The sequence below is a fragment of the Oncorhynchus clarkii genome, chromosome 13, assembly GCF_045791955.1.
Source record: "Oncorhynchus clarkii lewisi isolate Uvic-CL-2024 chromosome 13, UVic_Ocla_1.0, whole genome shotgun sequence".
NCBI classification, from domain to species: Eukaryota; Metazoa; Chordata; class Actinopteri; order Salmoniformes; family Salmonidae; genus Oncorhynchus; species Oncorhynchus clarkii.
The window spans coordinates 13,287,841-13,315,493 of NC_092159.1; the positions used below are offsets into that span (position 1 = coordinate 13,287,841).

At 45.8% G+C, this 27,653-nt stretch overlaps 1 protein-coding gene across 2 annotated transcripts; it reads left to right on the forward strand.

Moving 5' to 3' along the window:
- The first annotated feature begins 3,416 nt into the window (after nucleotides 1–3,416).
- On the forward strand, nucleotides 3,417–27,103 carry LOC139424427 (sarcalumenin-like). 2 transcript variants are annotated; one of them, XM_071176220.1, is made up of 10 exons: nucleotides 3,417–3,620; nucleotides 18,430–19,581; nucleotides 21,433–21,522; nucleotides 22,413–22,508; nucleotides 23,245–23,361; nucleotides 23,881–24,114; nucleotides 24,410–24,531; nucleotides 24,862–25,089; nucleotides 25,574–25,780; nucleotides 26,080–27,103. In XM_071176220.1, the coding sequence occupies exons 1-10, from the start codon at nucleotides 3,560–3,562 to the stop codon at nucleotides 26,344–26,346; spliced, it is 2,574 nt and encodes an 857-aa protein (XP_071032321.1). In that variant the 5' UTR covers nucleotides 3,417–3,559; the 3' UTR covers nucleotides 26,347–27,103. The 2 variants fall into 2 exon arrangements, with proteins under 2 accessions (XP_071032321.1, XP_071032322.1); XM_071176221.1 differs by having other exon boundaries at nucleotides 18,430–19,368.
- The last annotated feature ends 550 nt before the right edge of the window (nucleotides 27,104–27,653 follow it).

Sequence of the window (27,653 nt, forward strand, 5' to 3'; positions counted from 1 at the left end):
ATGTATAAATACATTTGATTGATTGATTGATTGATTGATTGATTGGCAGCAGAGACCTGTAAGGAAAGGCGGCCAAAGGAGGAATTGGCTTTGGGGGTGACCAGTGAAATATACCTGCTGGAGAGTGTGCTACGGGTGGGTGCTGCTATGGTGACCAGTGAGCTGAGATAAGGTGGGGCTTTACCTAGCAAAGACTTATAGATGACCTGGAGCCAGTGGGTTTGGTGACGAATATGAAGCGAGGGCCAGCCAACGAGAGCATACAAGTCGCAGTGGTAGGTTGTATATGGGGCTTTGGTGACAAAACGGATGGCACTGTGATAGACTGCATCCAGTTTGTTGAGTATAGTGTTGGAGGCTATTTTGTAAATGACGTTGCCGAAGTCGAGGATCGGTAGAATAGACAGTTTTATGAGGGTATGTTTGGCAGCATGAGTGAAGGATGCTTTGTTGCGAAATAGGAAGCCAATTCTTGATTTAACTTTGGATTGGAGATATTTAATGTGAGTCTGGAAGGAGAGTTTACAGTCTAACCAGACACCTAGATATTTGTAGATGTCCATATATTCTTAGTCAGAACCGTCCAGAGTAGTGATGCTAGACGGGCGGGCGGGTGCGGGCAGCGATCAGTTGAAGAGCATGCATTTAGTTTTTACTTGCATTTAAGAGCAGTTGGAGGCCACGGAAGGAGTGTTGTATGGCATTGAAGCTTGTCTGGAGGTTAGTTAACACAAAGGCCCAAAGAAGGGCCAAATGTATACAGAATGGTGTCGTCTGCTTGTAGAGTTATGTACTTCGTGGAGTTATCAGAATTGTACAGGAAGGTCTGCTCAATCCAAGAGTACAACCAATTGATTACAGCATTACCCCAACAATGGAGGAGGCAGGTGGCAGCGGGATAAGGTAGGGAACTGGTCTGTCTGTCCAATATAAAGGATCAAAACTGGCGGAGGAATAAAAATAGCATAAATAGGAAAGTTACCAGTTTCATTTGAGGAACAGGATGTTGACGACTGTGCCATACAGATTGCAAAATAGTTGGGAAGAGATTTTTGATGTACCGATTCCATGGAACAGGGTGTATGAGTTGATATATAAAGCACAAGATTCAAGACAAGATTAAATTATTATATAGAATTCTTGCCACCAACAAAATGTTGAATATTTGGGGCATAAGTCATCGAAGCTCTGCAGATTTTGTTGTGAGGATACAGAATCAACAGACCGTTTATTTTGGTATTGCCCCTAGGTAGCCTGTTTCTGGTCTCAGGTTCAGGAATGGCTGAAAATGCATAGCATTGATCTAAAATTGACCCTAGAAATAGTACTGTTAGGAGATCTGGAGAGACCGGGTCACACACATACATGTAATAGTGCCAGACATGCACACAAACATATACAGTTGGGGAATGGAATTAATTGTATTTTTTATATATATTTTGTCTTCTTGGACTAGTGACTGTTGGAGGGCTCTCGAATGGTTGAGGGACAGCTATTGGGGAACTGTGGGGGGATCTTGTTTTTTTTTTGGCCTGGTGGTAGATTTGTCAACGTGCCCTTGACCAGGGCATTGACCCTGGATGCGTCTGTGTGTCACTCTGAAAGGGAATCTGTTGGATGACTGGAATGATGTAGTTGTTGAGCGGCTTCACTGCAAGTATATTGTATGTTTCGAATATTCAATAAATAAATGTAAAAATATATATATAAAAATAAGAAATAAATTCTTGCTTGAGAAATTGCTCTTCGCAAAGAGCAAACCATTTTTGTTTATTTTTTAACATTTTAATTAAAAACAATGACAGTAAGATACTTAATTGTTACCCAGAAATGATTTGATATTGATAAAAAAACGGCTGCATTGCACCTTTAAAGTACGTGTAAATTCATTAAAGTAATGCGTCACCTATTCTAAATTTATATTTTCCACTTTTGTCCACCAGGTGGTGCTGTTTAAGTGGCTCTAAAGTTCTAGAATCCCCTAGCGTTTGAGCGCTTGGCAAAGTTTACCCTAGGATAAGTGTCGGCTCCCCCAATCCTAACCTTAACCATTGGTGGGGAAAATCAACGTCATCTGCGCCCGGGGAGCAGTTGTTGTTCAGGGTTAACTGCCTTGCTCAAGGGCACAAAGGTTGTTTTTTCTATCTTGCCAGCTCAGGGATTTAAAGGATATCTAATGCTTGGATAGTTTCATCTGAACCACTGGCTTAATCCTATTATCTAAATAAAATGTTTGGTTTATTTGGAGACGTGAATCCAACATATCATCTGTTAAACTGTCGACAAGTTAATAGCCTATTTACTGTATTGCAAAAGGGATTTTGAATTGTGTTTGGTTGTCAACAAATTCCAGTTGGTCTACAAATGAATAATTTATATGTTGGATTCACATCTCCATCCCAACCAAGAATCAAAGCCAAAGAATAGGATCAACCCTAACTTCACTCAAAGTGCATTTAAAGTTGGCTTTGATTAGATTTAGTCCTATTCTTCATCCCAACACCCCGGTGTTAGTCTTATTTAATCTTGTAAAGGGTTTAAGGTTACAACTCCGCTAGATTAACGAGGTGCTGGCAGCTAGTTTAAACCAGAAACCCATAAAAGTGATGTCCCATTTCAGTTGTACAACTGACTAGGTATCCCCCTTTCCTTTCCCAAAATACATTATTTATATAATTCAATTATGTTCAGTCTGTTGTACTTTCGAATCAAAATAGAAGTGCACAGACTCAGCAGTATTGCCTCTGTAAGAACAGCTAATCAAATCTCAAATGGAAACGTTTTTCTATACTATAACTCGTTTTTTTATATAGGGAAGTTGGTATCTTTGTTTTTTGAATCTGTATCCGACTCTGTCTGGCCTATTTAACCTTACTTCCTGAACCTAGATTAACCCTACTCCTGGAGCAAAAATGACTTTCAGATTCTCTGTTGAGTCAGCTTTTTAGTCCAGCAGGAGGCTCTTAATTGGGGTCCGTGAAACCGTCCCTATGGTGACTAGTGACCAATACGAACGGGATACACTCTTTTCACACCACTTTTCCCTAACCCTTTTCCAAACCTTGACCTCAGTTTCCTAACCTGCTACGTTAATTATCCTAACCATCAGTGTAAGTTGCCAGGTCGCAATTGTAAATGAGAACTTGTTCTCAACTTGCCTACCTGGTTAAATAAAGGTGAAATAAAATATAGATATAAAGTTCTAACCTGCTACGAAAAAGTAATTTCAGTGTCGAGGTGGCGTGAAAAGAGGGTCTCCCAATACGAACAGTGAAACTTCCTGACATCTTTCCCTGTCTGTTCTCTCCCCTTATAGAACCAGGGCAACTGCTTTGACACAAAATGGCAGACGTGAATGCAGTTGCTGCTGTGTGACATTATGTTACCCATTAGCCAGCCAGCTACCCAGGCCTCTCTACTTAGACACAGAATGGCTGACGTGGGTGTAGTTGCTGCCTGTGACATTACCAGGCCCCTCCTTCCTTGGCACGCCCTTTGACCTTTCTCCAGAGGGGTATATATAACTGCTGGTAGAAGGGGGAGGCCCCTGGCAGCCAAAATGAAGCCTCTACAGGTCTCTGTGTCCTGCCTGCTCTCCCTGCTTGTCCTGGTCGCTGCAGGTAAGATTACATACATTAAGATCAGAAGAAGAAAACAGATTAGTCCGTGGAGTTTTTATTACTGTAGATGGACATGTTCCTCTGCTCAGAAACAGGGCAAGGGGGACATATGAAAGTCACATTCTTTGCATGAATTGGAAATAGCAATGGCTGCAGTGCAGACCATATACGAGGGTTTGTGATAAAGGGGTATGAAAGGCTGATCATGAGAACAGGGTCATGGAGATGCAGCAATACAACTTTGTCCTGACACGGTGTCATAGGAAAGTATTCAGACCCTTTGACTTTTTCCCCATTTTGATACGTTACAGCCTAATTCTAAAATGGAATACAGTACATTTAAAAAATCCTCAGCAATCTACACACAATACCCGATAACGACAAAGCGATAACAGGTAAAAAAATGTTTTGTGCGAATGTATTACAAATAAAAAAACAGACCATTTGATTTGAGACTCGAAATTGAGCTCAGGTGTATCCTGTTTCCATTCATCATCCTTGAGATGTTTCTACAACTTGATTGGAGTCCACCTGTGGTAAATTCAATTGATTGGACATGATTTGGAAAGGCACACACCTGTCTATATAAGGTCCCACCGTTGACAGTGCATGTCAGAGCAAAAACCAAGCCATGAGGTTAACGGAATTGTCCGTAGAGCTCAGAGACAAGATTGTGTCGAGGCACAGATCTGGGGAAGGGTACTTATTCAATGGAAGAAGTTTGGAACCACCAAGACTCTTCCTAGAGCTGGCTGCCCAGCCAAACTGTGCAATCGGGGGAGAAGGGTCTTGGTCAGGGGGGTGACCAAGAACCCAATGGTCACTCTGACAGAGAGCTCCAGAGTTACTCTGTGGAGATGGGAGAACCTTCCAGAAGGAGAACCATCTTCACAGCACTCCACCAATCAGGCCTTTATGGTTGAGTAGCCAGATGGAAGCCACTCCTTAGTAAAAGGCACATGACAGCCCGCTTGGAGTTTGCCAAAGGGCACGTAAAGACTCTCAGACTATGAGAAACAAGATTCTCTGGTCTGATGAAACCAAGATTGAACTCTTTGGCCTGAATGCCAAGAGTCACGTCTGGAGTAAACCTGGCACCATCCCTATGGAGGTGGTGGCAGCCTCATGCTGTGGGGATGTTTGTTTTGGCAGGGACCTGGAGACTAGTCAGGATCGAGGCAAAGTTGAATTGCGCAAAGTACAAAGAGATCCTTGATGAAAACCTGCTCCAGAGCACTCAGGACCTCAGACTGGTGTGAAGGTTCACCTTCCAACAGGACAATGATCCTAAGCACACAGCCAAGACAATGCAGGAGTAGCTTCGGGACAAGTCTCTGAATGTTCTTGAGTGGCCCAGCCAGAGCCTGGACTTGAACCCGATCTAACATCTTTGGAGAGACCTGAAAATGGCTGTGCAGCGACGCTCCCCATCCAACCTGACAGAGCTTGAGAGGATCTGCAGAGGAGAATGGGAGACACTCCCCAAATACAGGTGTGCCAAGCTTGTAGCATCATACCCAAGAAGACTCAAGGCTGTAATCGCTGTCAAACTTCAACAAAGTACTGTGTAAAAGGTCTCAATACTTATGTAAATGTGATATTTAGGGTTTTATTTTAATTATTTAGCAAAATGTCTAACGTCTGTTTTTGCTTTGTCATTATGGGGTATTGTGTGTAGATTGATGAGAAACACATACAGTGGGGCAAAAAAGTATTTAGTCAGCCACCAATTGTGCAAGTTCTCCCACTTAAAAAGATGAGAGAGGCCTGTAATTTTCATCATAGGTACACTTCAACTATGACAGACAAAATGAGAAGAAAAAAATCCAGAAAATCACATTGTAGGATTTTTAATGAATTTATTTGCAAATTATGGTGGAAAATATGTATTTGGTCAATAACAAAAGTTTATCTCAATACTTTGTTATATACCCTTTGTTGGCAATGACAGAGGTCAAATGTTTTCTGTAAGCCTTCACAAGGTTTTCACACACTGTTGCTGGTATTTTGGCCCATTCCTCCATGCAGATCTCCTCTAGAGCAGTGATGTTTTGTGGCTGTTGCTGGGCAACACGGACTTTCAACTCCCTCCAAAGATTTTCTATGGGGTTGAGATCTGGAGACTGGCTAGGCCACTCCAGGACCTTGAAATGCTTCTTACGAAGCCACTGTGTTTGGGATCATTGTCATGCTGAAAGACCCAGCCACGTTTCATCTTCAATGAAAAACAGCCCCAAAGCATGATGTTTCCACCCCCATGCTTCACAGTAGGTATGGTGTTCTTTGGATGCAACTCAGCATTCTTTGTCCTCTAAACACGACGAGTTGAGTTTTTACCAAAAAGTTATATTTTGGTTTCATCTGACCATATGACATTCTCCCAATCTTCTTCTGGATCATCCAAATGCTCTCTAGCAAACTTCAGACGGGCCTGGACATGTACTGGCTTAAGCAGGGGGACACGTCTGGCACTGCAGGATTTGAGTCCCTGGCGGCGTAGTGTGTTACTGATGGTAGGCTTTGTTACTTTGGTCCCAGCTCTCTGCAGGTCATTCACTAGGTCCCCCCGTGTGGTTCTGGGATTTTTGCTCACCGTTCTTGTGGTCATTTTGACCCCATGGGGTGAGATCTTGCGTGGAGCCCCAGATCGAGGGAGATTATCAGTGGTCTTGTAGGTCTTCCATTTCCTAATAATTGCTCCCACAGTTGATTTCTTCAAACCAAGCTGCTTACCTATTGCAGATTCAGTCTTCCCAGCCTGGTGCAGGTGTACAATTTTGTTTCTGGTGTCCTTTGACAGCTCTTTGGTCTTGGCCATAGTGGAGTTTGGAGTGTGACTGTTTGAGGTTGTGGACAGGTGTCTTTTATACTGATAACAAGTTCAAACAGGTGCCATTAATACAGGTAACGAGTGGAGGACAGAGGAGCCTCTTAAAGAAGAAGTTACAGGTCTATGAGAGCCAGAAATCTTACTTGTTTGTAGGTGACCAAATACTTATTTTCCACCATAATTTGCAAATAAATTCATTAAGAATCCTACAATGTGATTTTCTGGATTTTTTTTCTAATTTTGTCTGTCATAGTTGAAGTGTAGCTATGATGAAAATTACACTTTTTCATACTTTTTTGCCCCACTGTATATTTAATCTATTATAGAACAAGGCTGTAACCTAACAAAATGTGGAAAAAGTCAATGGGACTGTATGTAATGTATGCTTTAGGGATGGAGGGATCGAGGAAGAGACAGAGGATGACATTTCTGTCAGTGTGCGCTGAATGAATGAACGACTGAATGAATGATAAGTGAGAAGTTGAATGCTGCTTGTGCATATAATGCTGATATATAATACAGTATGTGTCCAGTACTTCTGTCACACACATCTCCTGGTAATGACTGGAGCAGAATCAGTGGAATGGTATGAAATACATCAAACAGATGGTTTCCAGGTGTTCCATGCCATTCCGTTATGAGCCGTCTTCCCCTGAGCAGCCTCCTGTGCCACACCTATGCTAGTACATCAGAAGGGTGTGTTGGCTGTGGGTGGAAATGTCAGTGTTGCTGAGCAGTGACACCAGTGTGTGTGTGTGTGTGTGGGGGGGGGGGGGGGGGGTACCCTTGCCTGTCCTTGCTGTCATTTAATCCCTGCACCTTCCAGGCCTCTGTAGTTAGTCAGGTGGCTGGAGCCTTAGTGAGTCTGCTGCTGTCACCAGTCACCATACAAACACCACAGAGTCTTATAGGCACACCACAGAGTCTTATAGGCACACCACAGAGTCTTATAGGCACACCACAGAGTCTTATAGGCACACCACAGAGTCTTATAGGCACACCACAGAGTCTTATAGGCACACCACAGAGTCTTATAGGCACACCACAGAGTCTTATAGGCACACCACAGAGTCTTATAGGCACACCACAGAGACTTATAGGCACACCACAGAGTCTTATAGGCACACCACAGAAACTTATAGGCACACCACAGAGTCTTATAGGCACACCACAGAGACTTATAGGCACACCACAGAGTCTTATAGGCACACCACAGAGACTTATAGACAGACACACCACAGAGACTTATAGGCACTCCACAGAGAGTTATAGGCACACCACAGAGACTTATAGACACACCACAGAGACTTATAGGCACACCCACTGCCAGTGTGGGTCTGTTTGCACCCTTACTACATACACAGTACGCAGACACACACACACACACACACACAAACACACACACACACACACACACACACACACACACACACACACACACACACACACACACACACACACACACAGTCTGCAATTAGGGTTCTGTGGGATTTGCCAAAGACTATGTACAATGTAGTCCATGCATTTGATATTCTAAATGCAAAAGCCATTTCTCTGTAGTTCTGCAAACCTATTTGTGTCTACATAGCTAGATAAACTGCAGCTGTAGCTAGACAGTAGTCCACGTGTAGGGAAAGCCCCCAGTGCTAGGGAAAGCCCACACACACACACGCTGGTACAAAGTGGATGCTATACAGACTATAGCAGTGTTCAGTAGCAGCCTGTCTGATGGACAGTACACGCTGATAATGGCTGTCCCTATATGGATGCCGTGATGGAAATCCATAATGATAGTGACAGAGCTACAGCCCCCTAGAACAGGGTTTTCCATGTACAATAAGGCTGTCGTCAAGGCTGTCGTCAAGGCCGGTGACAATCAGTGACAATCGTCAGGGAAGGACAACGTCACTCCTGTGGAATATAGCAGTGGAATAATCCCTCCCTGCCTTCCATTCTATCTGACTCATTGTAGATCTATTCATATCCCTGATTGAGACCAGTAGGACCCAGGCACCATGCCCCAGGCACCTGTCCCACTCCATCCTCACTTTGATGTATTCTGCCTGGGTACTCACACTGCCAGGGCAGGGCAGTGTGAGTCTGGCAACCCACCAGGACCAGGTTCACTGTCCAGTGTTACATAACTGTGTAATAACAGCTTTTCAATGCAACAGCCTATTCGTGCTGTATTTGTTTGATTGCTAGAACAATCTTGACAAGCCCCCCTTTCTCTCTCTCCCCCTCTCTCTCTCTCTCTCTCTCACTCTCTCTTTCACTGCTGTTGAACTTTTATAGTGATCTTTATCTAAGCTTAGGGGGAAAACCCCAGCGATCATTCCCATATGGAGTCTCTTCATTCTCCCGCACCTCCATCCCTCTTTCCATCCCTCCATCTCCCCTAACTATGTTAACTCTAATTCAATAAGCTACTTGGCTGCTACTAACTACCAAATACGATCCTGTGGAATGCCTGTATCAACAAACACATTTGTATTTTTCTGACAACGGGATCAACATTTCGATATAAGTCAAAATCTTGTTATTTCCTTTCCTCATTGTGATTGATATTTGGTCGGTTTAAGTCATGACTGTCTGGACTATTTCTATTGCTTAGCTCCATTTCTTACCACAGAATCTTCATTAAATTATTATAGTGGCCCTTAAAGGGCAAAGTAGTTCAAAAATATATATGAAGTCAACATAAACAAACAAACTGTCACTTGTTAATGAGTGACCCTGAGTGACCCTGTTACCATGCTGGTAACCTGACAACGTTACACCATACGAATTCTTGCCATCTGTACACACGTTCATGTAACTGTGCAGACGACTGACGACGCTGTCGCACTATGTCCATGGATACCATCCAACCCGCGAGGGCGGCAGTGAGCACTTCATTTGGCTCCTCTGTATTTCCAATCACATTGCCTTCCAAATTCCTGTCTCTCTCTCTCTCTCTCACACACACACACACACACCCTTTACCCACCCACCCACCTTCAGCACATACATATTCTCTCTCTCTCTCACTCTTTCTCGTTCTTTCCCTCGTTCTCGTTCTCTCTCTCTCACACACACACACACACACCCCATCTTGTTGGTTTTATTTAATTAGGGACACCCAGGGTACACTTAAGTCGGTGGGAGACTGTTTATGACCGGGGGTCAGCGAGCCAAATGCTATATTGAATGCCAGGGGTGAGAGAGAAACACCTCTCAGGTTCTTTTTATAACCCATTACCGCCCCCTGTCTGTGGGAGACTGGTGCTGCAGGACAAATATGCTGTAGGAACACATACATAAATAAATGTGTAACTTAGCAGATTCTTTTTTAATGTTACTTGCGCTACACTCTTGCCGAATAGGACACTGCTTACCGATCGGATAGATCAGTGATGCCCTCTCCTTGTCCGGGGAGATCTGTGATCAGAGCCCTGGAAATCCATGTGCTTTCAGGCTTTGCCAGAGTGTGACGGAGCATCCTATTCCCTATTTAGTGCACTACTTTTGACCAGGGCACATATGTAGGGAATAGGGTGCCATTTGGTACACAGACGGTGGCTTTTTACATCCCCGTTTTTGAAGTAATGCTATCTTACTGACGCCGAGGATGAGGTGCTGATGGTTTGTAACGAATACCTAGCCTCTGTCACAGGCCACGTGAGCAAAGCCTGGACGTCCGAGGCTAACACATGCCGCGAATACTTACACGAGTAGAAGGACTGAAAAAACATTACTTCAGAATACGGACGGTATCCTCTGTCTGCTTTCAGCAGCTAGATGAGTTCAGGTCAACAGGAAACTGTAATGGAGGGGTCATTTCTTCAGCTAAAAGGCCTATAAGACTCTATATCAGTCAGGTTACAAAACCATGCCTGGAACCCGAAGACTCTTGTTAGCTCCCCTAGCTAATGCCTAGGCTTTAGCTCACAGGGCTAATACAGACTTGTGGCCTTTAGAAGACCCAGGCTTGAAGTTATAGAGCTCCGAAATATCTTTATTTACAGTTGCCATGGCAAAACATACAGAGGCACCCTCCTTCCATGTTACATAAACTACCTAAACAGTTAAGTGGGGATGCCATAGACCTAAAGGACCACAAAGGAACATACATCGTCACACATGTCCCCAACTGGCTAAATACCAACCTGTGAGGTCTTAGCAGGCCTGTTAGGACGGTCTGTAGTGGGATGTGTAGTGGGGCACAGTGGGAGACAAATTATGATGGTGTATGGCCTTAGTGTGTACGTCTGCAGGTTCATGTTTCAAGGCAGCAGCATGGATCAGGTTGTATCCATGGCATGGACAGCTGCAGTGTGATTCTCACCTTCAATGGCTGACAAGAGTTGGCTGAGAAGAGCTGCATTGCTCACAGCTAGCGCCAACAGGCTAATTGCTAGCAAACGGCTAACATGGCACATTGCCCATTGCCCATTGCTATCATCAAGCGGCTAATTGCTAAGCTAAAGGCTAACGTAGTTGTATGGTGATGATGACTCAGGTGTTTAGGTGTGATTCTCAGCTGTGCTGTGTGATTCTCTATTCTTCTGAGAAGAGGTGGCACATCTTGTTGACCAATGCTAGCAGCTACCGACTAATCGCTAAGCTATAGGCTAACCTATGGTGGCATAGGGGTTTGTGACTGTGTATGCTAATGTATACACATACCAACGCACATGATTGATTTGATCTATCCTCAATCCAGACAGGAATAATGACGTTCGCGTCTTCTACCGGCCCAATGTCAATGTTAAATGTGGATGTGAAAAATGCACCACGAGCCCTTTGACCTAAGAGCCTCAGACTCAAGATAAGTCGCATCTGACTCAACACACGCATTGATCAAATGGGTCAGGGCGGAAAGCTTAGCACCCGTGTGACTGTCCATGACCGTCCATGGTACACAAATGGGACTCTCTGTGCTCTCTATGGGCTTCCTATTCTGGCTCTGATTCACAAGTAAACAATTTACTGCTCATGATCGGTCGATCATCACCTCCTGTGTGTGTGTGTGTGTGTGTGTGTGTGTGTGTGTGTGTGTGTGTGTGTGTGTGGGAATGAGTGAGCTATGCCCATTCATCACCTCCTCTGGTCATTGACAGCATTATAACCCACCAATATTACATTCCTAGTGAGTACACACTGTCAAGTGTATGTGCAACGACCTGGGGTTGTAACTCGGGTCTCCTAATTATTCCGTGTCAGAGGTTACTTACTATCCATGGCTACATGTACATTGCGGTCGCTAGCTCAGATTTCACCGTCTACAAACATGCAGTCTAAGCTACTCCAGGTTATGCTATATAAACAGGGGTACAATAGGGAGAGAATGTGTAGGAACAGAGTTCCCATAATTTTGACACGTTATAATATGACTTCCTGACACAGGGTTTGTTGTCGGAGTCTGTCTCTACAGGGTTGTCTTTACCCAGGTCTGCTCCCCTCAAATAGTCTAAGCAGGCCTAAGCATCTCCATTCAAGGAGCTGAAATCTGAGTGTAGCAATCTGAGAGGCTGTTGAGTATTCAATCTGCTCTTGGCTTTACACACTGCCACACACCAAGTCTGTTCTGGACACACAGCCACACACCAAGTCTGTTCTGGACACACAGCCACACACCAAGTCTGTTCTGGACACACAGCCACACACCAAGTCTGTTCTGGACACACAGCCACACACCAAGTCTGTTCTGGACACACAGCCACACACCAAGTCTGTTCTGGACAGACAGCCACACACCAAGTCTGTTCTGGACACACAGTCACACACCAAGTCTGTTCTGGACACACAGCCACACACCAAGTCTGTTCTGGACACACAGTCACACACCAAGTCTGTTCTGGACACACAGCCACACACCAAGTCTGTTCTGGACACACAGTCACACACCAAGTCTCTTCTGGACACACAGCCACACACCAAGTCTGTTCAGGACACACAGTCACACACCAAGTCTGTTCTGGACAGACAGCCACACACCAAGTCTGTTCTGGACACACTGCCACACACCAAGTCTGTTCTGGACACACTGCCACACACCAAGTCTGTTCTGGACAGACAGCCACACACCAAGTCTGTTCTGGACACACTGCCACACACCAAGTCTGTTCTGGACACACAGCCACACACCAAGTCTGTTCTGGACAGACAGCCACACACCAAGTCTGTTCTGGACACACTGCCACACACCAAGTCTGTTCTGGACACACAGCCACACACCAAGTCTGTTCTGGACACACAGCCACACACCAAGTCTGTTCTGGACACACAGCCACACACCAAGTCTGTTCTGGACACACAGCCACACACCAAGTCTGTTCTGGACACACAGCCACACACCAAGTCTGTTCTGGACACACAGTCACACACCAAGTCTGTTCTGGACACACAGTCACACACCAAGTCTGTTCTGGACAGACTGCCACACACCAAGTCTGTTCTGGACACACAGCCACACACCAAGTCTGTTCTGGACACACAGTCACACACCAAGTCTGTTCTGGACAGACAGCCACACACCAAGTCTGTTCTGGACACACAGCCACACACCAACTCTGTTCTGGACAGACATCCACACACCAAGTCTGTTCTGGACACACTGCCACACACCAAGTCTGTTCTGGACACACAGCCACACACCAAGTCTGTTCTGGACACACAGTCACACACCAAGTCTGTTCTGGACACACAGTCACACACCAAGTCTGTTCTGGACAGACTGCCACACACCAAGTCTGTTCTGGACACACAGTCACACACCAAGTCTGTTCTGGACACACAGCCACACACCAAGTCTGTTCTGGACACACAGCCACACACCAAGTCTGTTCTGGACACACAGCCACACACCAAGTCTGTTCTGGACACACAGCCACACACCAAGTCTGTTCTGGACACACAGCCACACACCAAGTCTGTTCTGGACACACAGCCACACACCAAGTCTGTTCTGGACACACAGCCACACACCAAGTCTGTTCTGGACACACAGCCACACACCAAGTCTGTTCTGGACACACAGCCACACACCAAGTCTGTTCTGGACACACTGCCACACACCAAGTCTGTTCTGGACACACAGTCACACACCAAGTCTGTTCTGGACACACAGCCACACACCAAGTCTGTTCTGGACACACAGTCACACACCAAGTCTGTTCTGGACACACAGCCACACACCAAGTCTGTTCTGGACACACAGTCACACACCAAGTCTGTTCTGGACACACTGCCACACACCAAGTCTGTTCAGGACACACAGTCACACACCAAGTCTGTTCTGGACAGACAGCCACACACCAAGTCTGTTCTGGACACACAGTCACACACCAAGTCTGTTCTGGACACACAGTCACACACCAAGTCTGTTCTGGACACACAGTCACACACCAAGTCTATTCTGGACACACAGTCACACACCAATTCTGTTCTGGACAGACATCCACACACCAAGTCTGTTCTGGACACACAGTCACACACCAAGTCTGTTCTGGACAGACAGCCACACACCAAGTCTGTTCTGGACACACAGTCACACACCAAGTCTGTTCTGGACACACAGTCACACACCAAGTCTGTTCTGGACACACAGTCACACACCAAGTCTGTTCTGGACACACAGTCACACACCAAGTATGTTCTGGACAGACATCCACACACCAAGTCTGTTCTGGACACACTGCCACACACCAAGTATGTTCTGGACACACAGTCACACACCAAGTCTGTTCTGGACACACAGTCACACACCAGTCTGTTCTGGACAGACTGCCACACACCAAGTCTGTTCTGGACACACTGCCACACACCAAGTCTGTTCTGGACACACAGTCACACACCAAGTCTGTTCTGGACAGACTGCCACACACCAAGTCTGTTCTGGACACACAGCCACACACCAAGTCTGTTCTGGACACACAGTCACACACCAAGTCTGTTCTGGACAGACAGCCACACACCAAGTCTGTTCTGGACACACAGCCACACACCAACTCTGTTCTGGACAGACATCCACACACCAAGTCTGTTCTGGACACACTGCCACACACCAAGTCTGTTCTGGACACACAGCCACACACCAAGTCTGTTCTGGACACACAGTCACACACCAAGTCTGTTCTGGACACACAGTCACACACCAAGTCTGTTCTGGACAGACTGCCACACACCAAGTCTGTTCTGGACACACAGTCACACACCAAGTCTGTTCTGGACACACAGCCACACACCAAGTCTGTTCTGGACACACAGCCACACACCAAGTCTGTTCTGGACACACAGCCACACACCAAGTCTGTTCTGGACACACAGCCACACACCAAGTCTGTTCTGGACACACAGCCACACACCAAGTCTGTTCTGGACACACAGCCACACACCAAGTCTGTTCTGGACACACAGCCACACACCAAGTCTGTTCTGGACACACAGCCACACACCAAGTCTGTTCTGGACACACAGCCACACACCAAGTCTGTTCTGGACACACTGCCACACACCAAGTCTGTTCTGGACACACAGTCACACACCAAGTCTGTTCTGGACACACAGCCACACACCAAGTCTGTTCTGGACACACAGTCACACACCAAGTCTGTTCTGGACACACAGCCACACACCAAGTCTGTTCTGGACACACAGTCACACACCAAGTCTGTTCTGGACACACTGCCACACACCAAGTCTGTTCAGGACACACAGTCACACACCAAGTCTGTTCTGGACAGACAGCCACACACCAAGTCTGTTCTGGACACACAGTCACACACCAAGTCTGTTCTGGACACACAGTCACACACCAAGTCTGTTCTGGACACACAGTCACACACCAAGTCTATTCTGGACACACAGTCACACACCAATTCTGTTCTGGACAGACATCCACACACCAAGTCTGTTCTGGACACACAGTCACACACCAAGTCTGTTCTGGACAGACAGCCACACACCAAGTCTGTTCTGGACACACAGTCACACACCAAGTCTGTTCTGGACACACAGTCACACACCAAGTCTGTTCTGGACACACAGTCACACACCAAGTCTGTTCTGGACACACAGTCACACACCAAGTATGTTCTGGACAGACATCCACACACCAAGTCTGTTCTGGACACACTGCCACACACCAAGTATGTTCTGGACACACAGTCACACACCAAGTCTGTTCTGGACACACAGTCACACACCAGTCTGTTCTGGACAGACTGCCACACACCAAGTCTGTTCTGGACACACTGCCACACACCAAGTCTGTTCTGGACACACAGCCACACACCAAGTCTGTTCTGGACACACAGTCACACACCAAGTCTGTTCTGGACACACAGTCACACATCAAGTCTGTTCTGGACACACAGCCACACACCAAGTCTGTTCTGGACACACAGTCACACACCAAGTCTGTTCTGGACACACAGTCACACATCAAGTCTGTTCTGGACACACAGTCACACACCAAGTCTGTTCTGGACAGACATCCACACACCAAGTCTGTTCTGGACACACAGTCACACACCAAGTCTGTTCTGGACACACAGTCACACACCAAGTCTATTCTGGACACACAGTCACACACCAATTCTGTTCTGGACAGACATCCACACACCAAGTCTGTTCTGGACACACAGTCACACACCAAGTCTGTTCTGGACAGACAGCCACACACCAAGTCTGTTCTGGACACACAGTCACACACCAAGTCTGTTCTGGACACACAGTCACACACCAAGTCTGTTCTGGACACACAGTCACACACCAAGTCTGTTCTGGACACACAGTCACACACCAAGTATGTTCTGGACAGACATCCACACACCAAGTCTGTTCTGGACACACAGCCACACACCAAGTATGTTCTGGACACACAGTCACACACCAAGTCTGTTCTGGACACACAGTCACACACCAAGTCTGTTCTGGACAGACTGCCACACACCAAGTCTGTTCTGGACACACTGCCACACACCAAGTCTGTTCTGGACACACAGCCACACACCAAGTCTGTTCTGGACACACAGTCACACACCAAGTCTGTTCTGGACACACAGTCACACATCAAGTCTGTTCTGGACACACAGCCACACACCAAGTCTGTTCTGGACACACAGTCACACACCAAGTCTGTTCTGGACACACAGTCACACATCAAGTCTGTTCTGGACACACAGTCACACACCAAGTCTGTTCTGGACAGACATCCACACACCAAGTCTGTTCTGGACACACAGTCACACACCAAGTCTGTTCTGGACAGACATCCACACACCAAGTCTGTTCTGGACACACAGTCACACACCAAGTCTGTTCTGGACAGACAGCCACACACCAAGTCTGTTCTGGACAGACAGGCGTTGATGCAGGAAAATAAAGAGCGGCTGTGAAAGTTTCCAGTGTGATGAATAAGGTCTATTTTGGATAAAGAGAGCAATTGTGTTTATCCGTAATGTCTGTATGTCTGTACATGTAAGTTGATCCAGTAAGATGTTTGGATGCTTTACAAGAAGATTAAAGGAGTAATCCACTACAGGGCTGTATTGGAGTGTTAGAGGTCTCCAATTGTATTAATTTAACTGGAACTTCTAGAAAGTTATAGAAATCAAACCATGATCAATAACAGAGAGGCTGTTGTCTTCTTTTTTTTCCCCTTTCTTTAAAAACAACATTATTTATAGATTTTCAGATATAACAATAAAACAATACAACCCCTCATTTTCCCTCCCTCCCTCCCTCCCTCCCTCCCTCCCTCCCTCCCTCCCTCCCTCCCTCCCTCCCTCCCACCCACCCACCCACCCACCAAGGCATCTATAAAAGTAAGTTAAAAGGAAAAAAGGGAATGAAAAACAGGAACAAACAGTAATAGAAACAAAAACAATGGGGAAAAATGTTCAATAAAAATTCTTATCAGCACAAATGGCCGCTAGAACAGACATGACTGCTGACCAAACTATGCGAGTTACACTAAGGAAAAGACAGGCTCTCCACGTATTGTATTAATGGGGACCAGGTAAAGCCTAACTTTGTTGGGACCCAAGCACAGTGTACCCATCCTTCTCCAGAGGCAGAGATGACATCACTTCCTTAGGGGAAGTACACCAAAAATGTCAGTGACCGGGTTGGGGCTAACAGTTGTATTACACATATGTGAGAATGCTTAACAAATGTGGTCCCAGAGGCCACTCAAATATTGGCACGACCAAAACATGTCTCCCGGAGTCGCTGGACTCTGGTGGCATCTCAAACACTTGGGGTCAACATTTGGGTATATTTTTGCTAATCTGTCATTGGAGTAATGGAGACAGTGCAAAACTCTGAACTGAATGAGCCCATTCCTTATGTAAAATGATGAAAATGATACGCTACTTTATATCATCTGGTAGCTCGCCACCTATTTTTATTTTATTTAACTAGGCAAGTCAGTTAAGAACACATTCTTATTTTCAATGACGGCCTAGGAACAGTGGGTTAACTGGTCTAGGAACAGTGGGTTAACTGGTCTAGGAACAGTGGGTTAACTGGTCTAGGAACAGTGGGTTAACTGGTCTGGGAACAGTGGGTTAACTGGTCTGGGAACAGTGGGTTAACTGGTCTGGGAACAGTGGGTTAACTGGTCTGGGAACAGTGGGTTAACTGGTCTGGGAACAGTGGGTTAACTGGTCTGGGAACAGTGGGTTAACTGGTCTGGGAACAGTGGGTTAACTGGTCTGGGAACAGTGGGTTAACTGGTCTAGGAACAGTGGGTTAACTGCCTTGTTCAGGGGCAGAACGACACATTTTTACTTTGCCAGCTCGGTGTTGCAACCTTTCAGTTACTAGTCCAACACTCTAACTACTAGCCTACCTGGCGCCCCCTATATCTTGCTCGCTGTTGTCTTTTCTAACATGGCCGTTCAGTGATTACCAGACCTAAACCCTTCACTCTCTTTATACTGACATCTTTATCATTAACAGACTCGCCTGTCTCTCTCTCTGTCTCTGCAGACCTAGTGGTGGAGGCCTCCAGCCCCGATGAGCTGCATCTCCATGTGCCGCTCTCCTGTGACCTCTCCTGTGACTCCACAGATGACCATGGAGGACAAATCTCCTCCAACGACACCCCGGCCCCAGGCTCCGTGTGTCAGTCCTGTAAACCCCCTCGAAGCCTTGCTACACCGGCCGAAGAGGAGCCCCTAGCCTCCACAGAGGAGGTCCCCATGGAGAGGTTGGCTAGCGAAGAGGAGCCCCTAGCCTCCACAGAGGAGGTCCCCATGGAGAGGTTGGCGAGCGAGGAGGAGGAGGCTGCATCTGAGGAGGTGGTAGCTGAGGAGGAATCTGTGGAGTCTGCAGAGACTTCAGAGGAGGTCCAAGCATCAGAGGAGAGAGTGGAGGAAGCTGCCTCATCTGAGGAGGAAGAACTGGAGGAAGCTGCCTCATCTGAAGAAGAAGTAGTGGAGGAAGCTCCCTCGTCTGAAGAAGAGGTTATAGAGGAGGTTGAGGCAGAACATGAAGCTAAGGAAGAAGAGGTTATAGAGGAAGAGGAAGCAGTTAAGGAAGCTGTGGTCATGGAGGAGGAAGTGGATGTAGTTGATGAGGAAGTAGAGGAAACAATAGAAGAACCTGCAGTAGAGGAACCTGTTGTTGAGGAGGTAACGACTGAGGAGGTTGCCGAGGAGGAGGCTGTAGAGGAGGCAGTAGAGGAGACAGTAGAGGAGTCAGTAGAGGAGGCAGTAGAGGAAGAAGTAGTATTAGTGGCTGAACCTGTGGTGGAACCCAAGCTGGTTGAATCCGAGCCAGAACCTGCGGTGGAACCTGAAGTGGTTGAACCCGAGCCAGAGGCGGTGGTCAAGGAGGTGGCTCCAGAACCAGAGCCTGTTGTAGAGGAAGCTGCTCCGGAACCCACTCCGGAACCTGCGGAAGCCGCTCCAGAACCTGTAGAAGCAGGTGAGGTGGTTGTGGAGGCAGTGAAGGAGGAGGAGCTGGTGGAGGAGGTGGCAGCTGTTTTGGAGGAGGTACATGTTTTTGAGGAGGAAGCAGTGGTGGAAGAGGAGGCACCTGTTGTTGTTGTTAAGGAGGAGGCGACTGTTGTTGAGGAGGCGCCTGTTGAGGATGTGACAGTGGAGGATGCACCAGCAAAGGCAGAAGCACCAGTAAAAGGTATAGAGTACTGCGTTATTAGAATTGATCATTTGAACGATAAAAAGGTTATTGTCCAAACAATTTGGAAACAAACTTGTTTGTTTATATCAATGTGTCCATATTTATTCTTTCTATACTAAATGTGATTGCTCAGGCTAAAAGTACCTCTGGCGAGCACTTTTAAGTTACATACTGTAGAGATGGGGTTACAGGATCCTGTCATATCTCCCCACTTTCTTCTTCACAGTGCTTCGAATACACTTCAGTCGGCTCTTAGGAGCCAACTGTCAACTTTACAGTGTCAACTCAAGTGTATTCAAAGCCATGATGAGCGAGTGCTACTGTAATCAGGAGACTGACATTCTCTGCCATTTGGTGCCGTAGTGTTGACACCAGCTATAAAAGACATAGGATCTGGTCTGGCTCTTACATTATCTCTAAACCTCCATCTCTCTCTCATTCTCTCTCTCTCTCCTCTCTCTAACCACTTTCCCTCCCTCCTCTCCTTCCCTCCCTCCATCCCTTCCTCTTTCCCTGGCCCGTGCCATGCCCCAGAACCTGATATGTGTGGCTAAAGGTGGCATCAGGAATAACCCCTAGCTGAGCCCGAAATAAACAGGACAGACATAGAGGGAGGAAGGGAAGAGATAGATAGATGGGCAGATGGACACTGATATAACAACATGGCTACAGAGCCACACAACAGATGCTGTGGTCAGTCAGTGTTCTGTTGTCATGGCAGGAAGTCAATTGGTGTCATGTTCAGGGGAGATCAAAGGTGAAATGTTCAGATAGAAATGTAATGAATAGAGCTCACATGATTCCCAGTTCTACATGGCAGACAGTTAAATCTGTTCTACACATTACATTTCTTTCTGAATGTTCAGAAATGGTTAGGTAGAAATGTAATGAATAGAGCTCACACGATTCCCAGTCCTAGATGACAGACAATCACATCTGTTCCTGAAAAGTTGCAGATATAAATGTAACGAATAGAGCTCACACGATTCCCAGTCCTAGATGACAGACAGTTAAATCTGTTCTACACATTACATTTCTTTCTGAATGTTCAGAAATGGTTAGGTAGAACTGTAATGAATAGAGCTCACACGATTCCCAGTCCTAGATGACAGACAATCACATCTGTTCCTGAAAAGTTGCAGATATAAATGTAACGAATAGAGCTGACAGGATTCCCCTATTTTACATGACAGACAAGCATGTATGCACACTGTACTGCGTATTACAAGCATACACTGAGTATACAAAACATTAAGAACACCTGCTCTTTCCATGACATAACTGACCAGGTGAAAGCTATGATCCCTCATTTATGTCACTTTTTAAATACACTTAAATCTGTGTAGACGAAGGGGAGGAGACAGGTTAAAGGAGGACTTTTAAGCCTTGAGACAATTGAGACATGGATTGTGTATGTGTGCCATTCAAATGGTTTATGGGTGCGACAAAAGATATAAGTGCCTTTGAACGGGGTATGGTAGTAGGTGTCAGGCGCACCGGTTTGAGTCAAGAACTGCAATGCTTCTGGGTTTTTCACACTCAACAGTTTCCTGTGTGTATCAGGAAGGGTCCACCACCCGAAGGACATCCAGCCAACGTGACAAAACTGTGGGAAGCATTGGAGTCAACATGGGCCAGCATCCCTGTGGAATGCTTTCGACACCTTATAGAGTCCATGCTCGATGAGGGCAAAAGTGGGGTGGGGGGTGCAACTTAATATTAGGAAGGTGTTCCTAATGTTTTGTATACTCAATGTATATCATCATGATAATGCAGGGGAAATTCTACTTCCCGAGTCAGGGATATGGATATTTGAGTTGACTGACAGGCTTTTCCTCCAATCGGCAGTGGGTGAGGAGGCAGCAAAGCTCAGAGACTGCTCCCACATCGATGAGATGCTCCGATTGGTTTCTGCCGAATCCTCGCCTGAGTTCTCTGGTAAGGAGCAAACAAGAGTTACAAGTAAGGCCCTGAGTTTTTCTCAATTCATTATTCCTCGATTCCTTCCATTTTGATCTCACCACCTCCTCACTCGTATTGGAGGAGAAGGTCCAAGGGGAGGGACATTGGACTTTCTTCTCCATTGTGTATTGAGAAGCAGGCAAAGAGAGGATACAAGGAATCTATAAAAGATGAATTGTGAAAAATACCCTGATTTTTTGGGGGACCACATGAGCTGACCAGGAAAAACGCTGTTTATATGTGAACAGTAGGGATTGAGAAATCTACTGGGCCTTTTCTGCTAAAATTACTGTGGAAATTGTTTCAAGGTGTGGAATGGATGGTAGTGTGTGTGTGAGTGTGTGTGCGTGGGTGGGTGTGCGTGTGTGTGCCTTCCATTATATTACCATGACTACCATGACCATGAGTCAGGTTAGTTCATTCATGGTGCCTTCCATTATATTACCATGACTACCATGACAATGAGTCAGTTTAGTTCATTCATGGTGCCTTCCATTATATTACCATGACTACCATGACAATGAGTCAGGTTAGTTCATTCATGGTGCATCCATGACTACCATGACCATGCAAAATGTATTGTCTCCTCTCTTCTCTCCCACCCTTAAAAAAAAATATTTTTCAACATCTGCTCTCTTCATCTGCTACTTCTGCCTCTCTCCACCTCTATCATCTTCTCTTCATCCCTCTTCTCTTCTATCTCCCTCTGTCCTCTTCTCCTCTCTCCCCCTCATCCTCTCCTCTCCTCCTCTCTCCCCCTCAATCCTCTCATCCCTCTTTCTTCTCTTCCTCTCTCCTCTCCTCATCCCTCTCTCCTCTCCTCCCCTCACCCCCTCATTCTTTCCTCATCCCTCTCTCCTCTCCAGCTGCTATGAAGAAGCTGCAGCACATCTACCACTCAGCCATCAAGCCCATGGAGACGGCCTACAAGTACAACGAGCTCAGAGCTCACGAGGTCACAGGTAGCCTGTCCAACCACTTGGCATTAGCCTTGAACCATTAGCTATTAGCATTTTTAATCGGTTTTATACTGATCTGTTGTCTTAGCGTATTAGCCTTTAGCCTGGTTAGCATTGTTCAGATTTGTTTATTAGTATTAGCATATTAGCCTTTAGCCATTAGCTATTAATCTTCTGTTCATTACCAACCTGTTACACAAAGAATAACAAAATGCTATATTTCCCCCGAAAAAAACAGACAAGCATAAGTCTAGTTACCAACAGTCCTTGTAGACATTGTCATTAGCAATGGGGTTTCCCTAGGCAAAGGGGCAATACTATACACAGTTGTGTGCCAGTTTAATCTAAATTCTCAGGGTGCCTTTGCCTGAAGAAACTGGAAAATCGATGAAACATAAATAAACTAATTAACTGCATATACACCTGCCGGTAATCGAGTGTACACAAGAGAGCTTTCCAGAAAGTGACTTTGTATGCCTCAGCATATATATACAGCTTTGTGTGGGCGACCAGGCCTCACTTATCCCAGGCTTGTTAGAGCTTGAGGGCTCAATCCATAGTACCATGATGTATGCAATGAACGCCCCCTTGTGGGACAAAGTGTACCATTGACAAAGTCTACAAAGTGACCCCCCTTCTCTCTCTCTCGCATTCTCTCTCTCGCTTTCTCTCTCTCGCTATCTCTCTCTCTTTCTCTCTCTCGCTTTCTCTCTCTCACTATCTCTCTCTCTCTCTCTAGATGGAGAGATCACCTCCAAGCCCATGGTACTGTTCCTGGGACCCTGGTCTGTAGGCAAATCCTCCATGATCAACTACCTGCTGGGCGTGCATGGTACCCCACAACAACTTTACACAGGTAAGAGCTCCTGTCACATAGCTTGGGCCTGGAGTTTCACCAGACTAACTCCTGACCAACACTCTACTCTGATAATCAGCCAATCAATCAAATGTATTTCTCATGGCACCCCTTACCAGTCTACACCCCTTACCAGTCTACACCCCTTACCAGTCTACACCCCTTACCAGTCTACACCCCTTACCAGTCTACACCCCTTACCAGTCTACACCCCTTACCAGTCTACACCGCAGACAAGGTTTTCCACTTTATCATTCACTCTATTCCACATCTTGTCTATCTACTACTGATCTGTCATCTATTGCACCCTTCCCAGTCCACTTCTCTCCGGAATACAAACATGCCTCAATGCAACTGCTTCCTTTTCTGAGTAAACTATTTGGATAGCTGCTCATATTAATCTCTCTCTTACACATTCTAACCACCCTCTCTTCCTCCTTATCTCCCCCCTCTTCCTCTCTTCCTCCCTCCTTATCTCCCTCCCACCTCTCCCCCTCTTCCTCCCTCCCTCTCTCCCAGGTGCTGAGCCCACTACATCTGAGTACACAGTGGTGATGCACGGTGACAAGTTCCGCTCTGTGGAGGGCATCGTGATGGCAGCCGACAGCTCCAGGTCCTTTTCCCCTCTGGAGAAGTTTGGCCAGGGGTTCCTGGAGAGGCTGGTGGGGATTGAGATGCCCCATAAACTGCTGGAGAGAGTCACCCTGGTGGACACGCCTGGGATTATTGAGAACCGCAAGCAGCAGGAGAGAGGTGGGGAGGAGAACACACACACACTAACCTCTCATATACAGCCATGTGTATTAGATCATGTACACTCTTTAGATATTTGTTACATGCTGTGAAGTGACAATCACAAGCAGCAGGAGAGAGGTGGGAGAACAGACAGAGATTCATTAACAGTCATGCAGACCGAATGGTAACACACTGCATGCAACACACACACCTACAAATTCACAAAAATGGAATGATGAAAAGACTTAACTCACTGTATACTACCACACCTTTGAGTAAAACAGCCTCTGATTGGTCGTCCTTCCCCATCCAGGCTACCCCTATAGCGAGGTGTGTCAGTGGTTCATTGACCGTGCTGACCTCATCTTCCTGATGTTTGACCCCACTAAGTTGGACGTGGGCGGGGAGCTGGCGACACTGTTCAAACAGATGAAGGTAAAGAAGTGTAAAGAATAGAAATTGAATTACTAGAACGGAAGTGTTGGGTGGACCGGCAGCCATATTGAGTGTACCAATAGGAGTAAAGCAGGAAGCAAAAGTAGTATGTTCAGCATGAACATTTTTGCTTTATCAAAAGTCAACTCAACTGAAATTACAAAAGAGTAGATTCCTTGCTCATTCTGGTAATTATATGTCTATGGTGCAAAGCAAAGTGCCTTAGATTGCCCAATATACAGTCAGTCTTGGCCTAGCACTTTAATAACCTTTCTAAACTCTGTTTTCTTCATTCATTCATTGATCCATCCATGAATTCATTCATTCTAGGGCCGAGAGTCCCAGATCCGCATCATCCTGAACAAGGCAGACAGCCTGTCCTCCCAGGACCTGATGCGTGTCTACGGCGCCCTGTTTTGGTCCATGGCTCCTCTCATCAACGCCACAGAGCCTCCCCGGGTCTACGTCAGCTCCTTCTGGCCCACAGAATACGCAGCCGACACCAGCCGAGAGCTCTTCATACGGGAGGAGATCTCACTGCTCGAAGACCTCAACCAGGTGAAGCTCAACCACCTACAGAAAACAGAACAGAATACAGAATACACACAAACACATTACACGCACACACCAGCCCATGGCTTTTCATACGGGAGGAGACCTTGCTGCTCGAGAAGCTACCATCTCTTGCCGTTGTGCACTTGAGAAGAGCACCTAAAATCTGTGACAATGGCGAACGTGCATAAAGATGTCAGAATTCAGATGTGATGTCATTGTTTAGCACAATCCACTGAGTTTTGAAACTATGCTGCGTAAATGGTTCAATGTGCCAGTAAATCAGCACAATCTCAAAGTCCCGGTGTCTTCAAGCTAAAATTGGAATCATGTATACTGTGCTAATGACCATGCAAACAAAAGAGTCATGGAGAGTGATGTACAATTCGGCGAACTTAGCGAAACGAGGCATTTGTGATAAGTGCATGTGGGACGCCATCTTTATTCACCTCTGCTGTTGACAATAATCTCCTTGTTCTTCTATCTTCAGGTCATTGAGAACCAGCTGGAGAACAAGATAGCCTTCATCCGCCAGCACGCCATCCGGGTCAGGATCCACGCCCTGCTGGTAGATCGCTACCTCCATACATACCACGAGAAGCTGGGCTGGTTCAGCGACCCCGACGAGGTGTTCAGGGACATCGTCTCAGACCCTGACAAGTTCTACATCTTCAAGTCCATCCTGGCCAAGACCAATGTAAGTGAGAGAGTGTGTGTAGGGAGGGGGGAGGGGGTGTAGGTGTCATGGATTGTGTGTGTAATGGGTGTATGGAATATGTATATAACGTGTGTTTAAGGTGTGCAAAGTGTGTGTATAATGTGTATGTAATGTGCACAATGTGTATATAATGTGTGTATTAAATGTGTGTGAGTAATGTGCATATAACATGTCTATAATGTGTGTGTGTGTGTGTGTGTATATAATGTGTGTATAACTAACATGTATATAACGTGTGTATAACATGTATAGAACTTGTGTGTTCTCCATTTCTACAGGTGAGCAAGTTCGACCTGCCAGACAAAGAGGCCTACCAGGACTTCTTTGGCATCAACCCTCCATCAGGCTTTAAGCAGCTGTCCTCCCTCTGTTCCTGGTCGTCAGGCTGTCTGATTGACAAGATAGAGAAAGCTATCACTGTGGAGCTCCCTTCCCTACTGATTAGCCTGGGAAAGAAAGACAGTCCACCCCCAGCCAAGGCCGCCCCAGCCCCTCCACCCCCACTTCCTGAGGCAAAACCCAAGAACCGCTGGCGAAAGGATTGAGGAGGAGAGATGAAGAGAGGGATGAATGGAGAGAAGAGGACGGGGAGCAAAGGAAGGAAGACAAAAAGGAGGGAGGCTGAAGCCAGAGGCTGTACTGGGGTGACTGGACACGGGGAAGAGAGGAGAGAGGGATGGGGTGGAGGATAGGAAATATGTACAGCTGGGGAAAAAGGGGGATTGAAGCCACATGAAGCAAATGGGAACCAGGCCCATTAGAAGTAATCCAACGAGAAAAAAAAAACGGAAACAAGTTTTTGAACTATTTAAATCAGAGACTCTTATCTTCCTAAGTGTTATTATTTAACTCAGAACGAAAACAGGGAAATATAAACAAGAGTTTGTTTTATTTCTGTTTGTTTGCCAGTTTGTTTATTTTATTTATTCAAGTTTTTCTCTTCTTCTTCATCCGTAGACAAGAAGGAAAAATACCAGCGATCAGTTACAGCATAATATTCTATTGTCTTTATTGTCATTTCAAAAGGGTCTGGATTTCTGTGCTCCTTACCAGCAGTCCGTTACAGTATTCTTCTATGGTATTGTATTGTATTTTATTGTCTTTATTGTCATTTCTAAACGACAGCTTATCTTCGTTGTCAGTGCAGTATGTCATTGCTGTGTAAGAACGCATTTGTACATTGATGCCAGTTAAATGGGCTGTAGCCTTCTCTTCCTGTTGTTATGGCTTTGCCTCAATATGCTGCATGTCAAAGTCTCATTAAAGTTGTATTTTATCCTTGTAGCTTCAGATCCCATTGACGACCGAGATTCTTGTGTCAATTCTTTAGAGGGAAAAGGGAGCGAGAAAGAAAGACAAAAATAGACCCAATATATGTTTGATCCAATAAGGGTAGGGCCTACATTCTGGAGGGAACGTCCTGTCCCCAGCAATAATGTAAAATTGATATGCTTCTTACTTTATGAAGGAGTGTTAGCCAGGCCAAACACACAGAGTGGTTTTAAACCATCTTAACACACACACACACACACACACACACACACACACACACACACACACACACACCCATCACTGCAAGGTTCCACATCTGTCTGAGACACAGAAACCAGATGTCCATAATATTAGGTATTTAATCCTTATGTTTGGTTCAACCTACACCATTACAATAAAAGTAATCTAAATCATAAATAAATAAAAAGTCATCTAGATCATCAATAGGATTTTAACTTTACAAATAATACATGATTTTAACCTTACAAATTGTTTTTCTCCAGTAGCTGAGAATGTTTCATATGAGTTGATGGATCAACTGTTCAAAATTGGGAGCCAAATGTTTGATTACTGTACCAAA